This window comes from Sinocyclocheilus rhinocerous, unplaced genomic scaffold, assembly GCF_001515625.1.
Source record: "Sinocyclocheilus rhinocerous isolate Xijiao unplaced genomic scaffold, SAMN03320098_v1.1 scaffold1012, whole genome shotgun sequence".
NCBI lineage: Eukaryota > Metazoa > Chordata > Actinopteri > Cypriniformes > Cyprinidae > Sinocyclocheilus > Sinocyclocheilus rhinocerous.
This window is the reverse complement of record NW_015640039.1, coordinates 76,786-85,417: the sequence shown is the minus strand read 5'-3', so window position 1 is coordinate 85,417 and position 8,632 is coordinate 76,786. Positions and strand designations below refer to the sequence as shown.

At 33.7% G+C, this 8,632-nt stretch overlaps 1 protein-coding gene across 1 annotated transcript in view; it reads right to left on the bottom strand.

Moving 5' to 3' along the window:
- LOC107752276 (1,4-alpha-glucan-branching enzyme-like) overlaps window positions 1-8,632 on the bottom strand; it is a 192,494-nt gene that overhangs the window by 139,957 nt on the left and 43,905 nt on the right. The window contains exons 4-5 of the mRNA XM_016568208.1: window positions 4,020-4,145; window positions 2,237-2,372 (exon numbers count right to left, since the gene is read on the bottom strand). Of these exons, the coding sequence (XP_016423694.1) occupies window positions 2,237-2,372; window positions 4,020-4,145 (262 nt within the window). The remainder of the gene's footprint in view (window positions 1-2,236; window positions 2,373-4,019; window positions 4,146-8,632) is intronic.

The following is an 8,632-nucleotide window of genomic DNA, read 5'->3' as shown; positions in this document are numbered from 1 at the left end:
ATAACACACACACACACACACATATATATATATATATATATATATATATATATGTTATCATTTACTCTCATTTCACTCCAAACCTGTTCGTCTTTGTTTTTGAGTGATACACTAAAGGAGAAATGCTAAATAATGTGCTGGTTGCCCTTTTCCATGCAATTAGCAGTCATAGTAGAAGAACGTCCTGAATTGAAGTCATTATTCACTCATGTTTATCCTCTCCAGTGAGTTGTTAAATGCTTTGACTCAAGAACTCAAAAACCAGATCAGTCTGGTTTAGAATGGTTTTGTGAACTGTATCTTACCTCGGTCACAAACAGACCAATACAAGTTCCCATTTGTTTATCACATAAAGCTATTATATGGCTTTGAATATAATCACATTATAATGCATTTATTGCATATGTTTTGTAATTTTGGTATCTGAGAGCGAGTGTCCCCATTCACATTCCTTAAATAGAAAAAGTGACCAGGACATTTTTTTTTTTTAAATTCATCTTTTATGTTCCACAGACGAAATTAAGAATTTTCAAATTTGGCGAACTATCTCTCTAACTGTCACATCACCCCAATCTCTAATCCACAGGCTTCTAAACCTCGTCGTCTGTGCCTGGTAAATACTTGAAAATACCCCCTGCATCTCCAAAACACATCGGCACACTCAAACACACCTCTCTCCAGCCCTCATCCACGACAGCACTAATGAACACTCCACATGGCGGCTAAAGCCTGTAAACAGGGTGTTGACCTGCAGAAAGGGGCTTGGTTGAGAGAGCAGCCTCCCCAGAACATTGGCACCAAGGCCAGTGGCTCATCATCAATGCGGCATGTCTGTCAGGTTAAGCACCACTGCAGCTCAGATACTTTGTGATGAAGGAGGAATGTTGGCAGGTAGAACATAACCTCTCTCCAGGCTAAAAATAATGCTTGTATCCTTATAAAAATGTCCTGTGATGGTGCCATCATACAGTGATGTACTGGATGGTAATACTTTGATATATACTATTGTACAAAATGACCAAAATATTAATTTGGCACGATACCTTAATAATACTCCAACATCATGGTACTGTCATGGTATATCTCCAAAAACATGGTAATACTCTACCATAGTAGTACCATAGTACTTCTCTGTAATGCATCAAAAAGAATAAAGTGCTTTAGTGATGAAGCCCGTTGTGTTTTTGTTAGCAGAGAAAAATGAAAGTATCTCTCTAAGAGCATAGCATTATGTAGTAATTATCTTCACCGTCTATAATGTATTTTCATTTGAAAAGTTTAGCTAAAATAATGATTTGAAGAAAGAAAGAGTATTAAAACTTGTGCCAAATTCTGTTTAAAAATTTTTTCAGAAACTGTTTAAACATTTTGTTTCAAAAGGCCACAGAGAAAAAACATCAATGTTGAATCGGTCAAAGGACACACTCATGCGCGGTTAAAGTAATTTGTTTAAAAAAAAATGTTTAAAGCGTTTGTAAAACTGTCAAAGAAAAAAAAAGGAACCAACATAAAACCAAGGCAAACAAAATGAAAATACCATCAAACTAAATAAAGCAATAAAATAAAGAGGTAAACGGGGACACGATGAAAAATGATTTGTTGTAGTTTCTGTTCAACACTATGAATGTTTACCCAACTATGAGAACGAAATGGGTCCATAAGCAGGATGATCGGTATAAATTGTACTTATTTTGTCTTCTGGGAAACTTGCAAATATCTTATGTAGCTTCTGAAGGCCAGTACTAAAAAAAAAAAAACCAAAAAAAAAAAAAAAAAAAAAAAAAAAAAAAGTGTTTAAAAAAAAAAAAAAAAAAAAAAGGACGGCTATAGTAATTTGTTTGAATAAAACCTTGCTGACAAAGAAAATAATTACTGTAAAGCAACGCAAAAAAATAAAACCAACATAAAACCAATGCAAACAAAAAAACAGCACAACACAAAGTAATAAAATAAAATAAAATAAAATAAAATAAAATCTGTTTTTAATAAAACCCACATCCATGTGTAGATAAAGCAATTTGCTTCAATGACATGTAACTGTTTAATATAAGGCAAACGAATCAAAACAAAACAAAAATTTAAAACCAATGCAAACAAAGCATCACAACACAAAACAAAACAAAAAAAATATGGCTGTTTTTTTAAACTAGTCATGATAAAACCACTTTGAACCAAAGTCTATTAAGCATAAATTCTAATTATACCAACATTTTGTGTTAACGACGCAGTCTCTTACCAAGATCTTTGATCCTAGGCAGCACGTTGTGTGTAAAGTTGCTGTAGGATGCCACTTTGCCCTCCGGAGAAGCAATGCCAACGTGGGACTCGTATATCCGTAAGCTCCTGGGCTTCTGTGGACGAGGGTGCTTGTGCTGGCACAGAAACAGCAGGGAAATATCTCTGGAATAATTCTTCATCCAAATTTAACATCACAGTACATGCCAATACAACTGAAGATAAGATGGAGCCGCTGAACAGAGCTGACAGTAGCGAATTTCATGACTGGAGGACATTAACGGGCATATATAATTCATAGTCTGAGGAGATTATGTTCACAGGCTTGACATGACATTAAAGCAAAATTACTCAAAGTAGAAAGCAATGAAATAGCTCATGTTGTATTCATAAAGACGTTTTCTTCATCCTCCCGTTTTCAGAAACAGTTTGCTTTGCTTGGAAACTTTAATTAATAGGGAATATACAGTACACCCACATGCCCTAACTAGAGTACTGTTATATGAAAGCGAATTTCTGCCATGGAATAAAAAATATATTTAAAGAAAGGTTATTGCGTATTTTTATCTCACAATTATCTCACTCTTTGGGATATGGAAATATGTAAGTTTACAATTCAGAAATGCAAGATGTAAACTCAGAATACCAAGAAAAAAAAAAGTCAGAATAGCAAGATGTACAGTAAACTCAAAATTCAGAGAAAAATGCCAGAATTGCAAGATGTAAAAATCTTAGAATTTTGCTTAAAAAAAAAAAAAGTTAGAATTCCAGAATGTAAACTCAGAATTACAAGAAAAAAGTCAGAATTGCCAGACATAAACTTATAATTACAAGAAAAATGCAGAATTGCAAGATGTAAACTCAGAATTACAAGACAAAATGCAGAATTGCAAGATGTAAACTCAGAATTACAAAAAAAATTCAGAATTGCAAGATGTAAACTCAGAATTACAAGAAAAATTCAGATTTGCAAGATGTAAACTCAGAATTACAAGAACAATTCAGAATTGTGAGATGTAATCTCAGAATTACAAGAAAATTCAGAATTGCAAGATGTAAACTCAGAATTACAAGAAAATTTCAGAATTGCAAGATGTAAACTCAGAATTACAAGAAAAATGCAGAATTGCAAGATGTAAACTCAGAATTACAAGAAAAATTCAAAATTGCAAGATGTAAACTCAGAATTACAAAAAAAATTCAGAATTGCAAGATGTAAACTCAGAATTACAAAAAAAAAAAAAATTCTGAATTGCGAGAGGTAAACTCAATACCAAGAAAAAAGTCAGAATTGTGAGACGTAAACTCAAAATTCAGAGAAGAATGCCAAAATGTAAACTTAGAATTCTGCTTAAAAAAAATTTATTGTGGGATGTAAACTTAGAATTCTAAGAAAAAGGCCAGAATTGCAAGATGTAAACTTAGAATTCTGCTAAAAAAAAAAAGTAGAATTGCAGGATGTAAACTCAGAATTCTGATTAAAGTAAAGTTAGAATTGCAAGACATAAACTCAGAATTCTGATTTTATGAATTCTGAAGTTATAACTTTGGGACATAAATTCGCAATTCTTAGAAAAAAGTCAGAATTGTGAGATAAAAAGTCACAATAACCTTTTTTACATTTTTATAAAGTGGCAGAAATAAACTTCCATACTATTCTCACTTACATGGTCATCTAAATTAAGAATTCATTACATGTACAAACACAAGTGTTAAAATGTTGAGGACCCATTATAGTTCACTACAAAATAAAAGGTTGTGGCTGGGGGGAAATAATCACTTACAACGTAAGGTTGAGGAGGGTCCCAATGTACCCAATCATAGATGACGGACTTCTCATGTCTGGTCACATACTTTGCCCAAGGTGAGATTCGGTACAGCCGCTCACCTGCTCTGGTGTGAACAACCACCTGGGAAGAGAGACAAATGAGGGATGTAACGGCAAGGGAGCAGAGAGAAGGTCGGGACGTGGGCACAAGCAAAGGGCGCTGGGTAATGCAGCTAAGAGAAAATGTGTTTACAGCTGCCAGAGAGCAGGGATAAAGGGCCAATCTCATGCAGAAAGGTCACAAGGTACAAGCAAAGAGGACGTTTGAGTTCAGTCTGACCACTGGAGGTGAAAGAGGTTGTATACTGTAAAAAAAAATATGACTTTTGAAATTATTACACTGGGTTTCCAGCAAAAAATATTTGTGGCAACAAGCAGCTTCTGAAGGGCATATGAGTATTTTTAAAGAGAGAACTGCATGGTTAATAATGTGATAACCAATTTACAATCACCGAGTGTGGCAATAAATGTGCAATGATTCTGGGAAACATTTGTGTTTACTTATATTTTTAGCTTGGTACTTGCTTTACAAGCATATACATACAAACTTAAAAGAGCAACATGAATAATAGATCAAACGCTTTCTGTTTTTACCAATATGCTCTAGATTACAACTGTAGACAGAGAGGCCAGGAAAGATTACGTGGGAACTTTATGTCACCATTTTGTCACTCTCAATTTTCTCGCAGAATTGAGAATCTGCAAACTCAGGATTCTGATGTGTAAACAGTCAGAATTATTTTGAGATATAAACTTAGAATTATGAGGGAAAATAAAAAAATTACAACTGTGAGATGTGAGAATGTAAATTGCACAATTGCGAGATAACTTACGATTCTAAAAAAAAAAAAAATCTAAATTGTGAGATGTAAACTTTGATGTTTTGTGGGAAAAATTTATGTTTTAATGTATGGAAATAAGCAGCCTGGACATTCTGCTAAATGACTATTTCTGTTCCACCAAAAAAAAAAAAAACTGATGCGAGTTTGGAATGACATGCGAGTGAGTAGATAATGACAGAATTTTGATTTGTAACCACGTTAGGAAAAGTTTATTATGCCACACTGTGTTTTCCTCAAGGAGAAGAAGATTTCTAGTGCTGTCTAAAATAAAGCTATTACCCAGCACAAAAGCATTGATCAGAAACGGAAAGGGTCGTTTAATCCTTTGTGTACTATCGGCATTGTTATTTATAGCTGAAGCAAAACTATTCACTCGCAGATATTAAAAACTCATCATGTGTCTCAGATAAGACTACAGAAGCCTTTCTAAAGGGCATGCGAAGGCAGAGTGTGAATTTAATGTCAGAGTGTGTTTTTTTGTATTGATCTGTAGAGGTGTTGATGTGCAACAGAGGGGGCGGCACATGATCTACAGACACCAGAACTGAAAAGGGGTTGTAAATTCCAATTAATATAATATAATATAATATAATATAATATAATATAATATAATATAATGATTTATTAAAAATATTATTAAAGTATCATAATACTAAAGACTGAAGTAATGGCTGCTGATAATTCAGCTTTGCATCAAAGTAATAAATAACATTTTGCATTATGTATAAATATATATATTACAATATATTAAAACAGAAAACATTTATTTTAAACTGTAATAATGTTACACAGTACTATTATTTTTATTGTATTTTAGATCAAATAAATGCAGCCTTGATGAGCATAAGAGTCTTCTTTCTAATTGTGATTAATGGCATCCAAAATACAAGTTTTTGTTTACATAGTATATGAGTGTGTACTGTGTATATACTATATATATACAGTGGGTACGGAAAGTATTCAGACCCCCTTAAATTTTTCACTCTTTGTTATATTGCAGCCATTTGCTAAAATCATTTAAGTTAATTTTTTTTCCTCATTAATGTACACACAGTATATATATATATATATATATATATATATGAATATGAATATAAATATATACATGTAAATATTTTCAAAATATATGCTGTATATGTGTGTGTATTTATAGACACATAATAAATATACACAGTACACACACATATATTATACACAGTACACACACATATATTATGCAAACATTTATTTTGGATGCCATGAATTGCGATTAATTGTTTGACAGCACTAACAAAAACATTAACATACATATGGATAGGAAAAATTCAAAAGATAAATCTTTGTACCTAAAGGCTCCATACTGGTTCCTTAAAGGTACGCATCAGTACCTAAAGTGACTTTTTGAGTAGGTACTGCCCCAGTGACAGCTTTTGTACCTTTTTTCACTGTAGGTGAACATGGTTTATGAGGGCACGTCTTCCTGTGTCCTTGTAAACCAAATGTCTTTAAAAACATACTAAATGGTATGATTATTCATATAACCTAAATTTTGCTCTAACATGACAACCACACTTGAAGTAAACTAGCTCAAGGCACTCGGTTTCCAGCCCGCTTTCCAAACAAGAGTGAGAAAAGAGCATTGTGTGCTGGACTACAGTCTAACTCACTCAGAGTCGCTCCTCTCTTCTCTTCCTCCCCGCTGCCGCGCACAGTCACACGACTGTCAGTACAGGAGAGCAGATCGATAACGGAGTGTCTCTCACCGTGTGAATGCACCCGCGGGAGCTCTCCATCCTGAGTCTCCCTATCTCTCTCTTTCCTGGGCCAAAAAGCAAATGGATCATTTGATGGTCCTCTCCATAAGCTGCCAGCGAGAGGTAATGACAGAGCCATTGGCACCTGCCGGTGACCTACAGAGCAGTGTCCCAGTGGGGCTCAATCATTAGCGGCTTCTCACCCGAGGACATGCCGGAGCGCCAAACCACCACACCACAGGTTTGCCAGTTTATATAATTACCCAGAAAAGAGTGCGAGAATAGACAGATGCTGAACCAGACCGACTGATGGAGAGAAAATAGCAGAAAATAGCAGACACACGGTGTCAATGAATGCAGGGTGAGATGGAGGATAAATGGATGATGACAAAGCTCTTACTGAGTTCATTTAATGTCTGTCACTTTGCTGTTCTGTCAAATTAGGGTCCAGTCGCAGGTTTATTGAAAACATTTACTGGCAATGAATATTTCTGACCTCACCATGAAATGTTTTGCATTATTTTCATTAAAGAATATATTTCTGTTCCAATCATAATGACAATTTGTAACATTTCTTCACTACTATTCAAAAGTTTGGGGTCAGTAAGATTTATTTTTTATTTATTTTTTTAAAGAAATTAATTATTTTATTGAGCAAGGATGCACGTTAAAGTGACATTAAAGACATTTATATCGCTACAAAATATTTATTTCTTTTCATTAAATAATCCTGGGAAAAAAATAATCACGGTTTCAAAAATATTAAGCAGCACAACTGTAATTAACATAGATAATAGTAAGAAATGTTTCGATTTGTAGAGGAACAAATAATAAATAAAATAAAATAAAATAAAATAAAATAAAATAAAATTTCAAATTGGGTGATAGAAAAGACATATTATGGTTATATAGAAGAAGGGGAAAAACTAAACTAAACTTAACTTAGAAACTTCAAATGGAAAATGGAAATGTTCCTCTGATGAATCAATCATCAACACAAACAAACATCAAGACTTTTGTACTAATATTGTCATATTTGTCGATTAATGCAAAAAATATCCCATACTTGTGTCACTACATTGAGTTTTAAATAAACTTCTGATGATATTTTATTTTATACCCATTTAATGACTGGCTAATGTCAGTTTGTCAAATTATATATTATAGGTATTATCTCTGTCTTACATTACCACAAATGCCTTGAATTTATTCAACAGGTGCATAAAACACCCTTTGTAGCAACACAAGGTCTCTCCATCATGATATGAGCCTGCGGTGTGAAGCAGAAAGAATAGGACAGTCCACTTCCTGCATAATTAAAGTCTGGCCGGACCACTTTTCACCGGGAACATAATCCAGTTGACACTCAACTCATCCGAGTCCAGTCTGAGGGCCTGAAATGGGACAGGGCCAGGGTCTGCATCTGGTTCTTATCGTCCAGAGCCTGACCCAAGAAGACAACAGGAACAAAGCAACCAGAAAAGCAGCCTGTGCCCAGTGAGTGGCATCTACCTGCCATCAATCAAGCCTCTGCCAGCGTGTCACACAACATAATGGACAGCAGGAGCGCAAGAGGCTGGACTAAACACAGAGATACACAACCGGCTTTGTAAGCAGATAGATCAGAAATGAATCTCAGTTTAGTGATGCTATTTTTTGGTTCATTAATTTATTCAAAAATACATTAAAAATACATGCAATGCCTTTTATACACATCTTCTACGATGAGCATATTTTTAAATTTCAGTTTCAGATTAATTTGCAGAGAAATTATTTAATTATTATTCATACAAAATTATTTAAAAGAAGACTCTTAAAATGTCAAATAATTTGACAATTTTATAAGGAAAAATTAGTTTAGGCCACAAAATGTCATGTGGTGCAACTTAATGATATTTTTAAATTAAACATTTAAATTAAACATTTTAGTTTTAGTAAACATTTCCACAAAAAAATTAAAAATATATAATAATAATAATAATTATATATATATA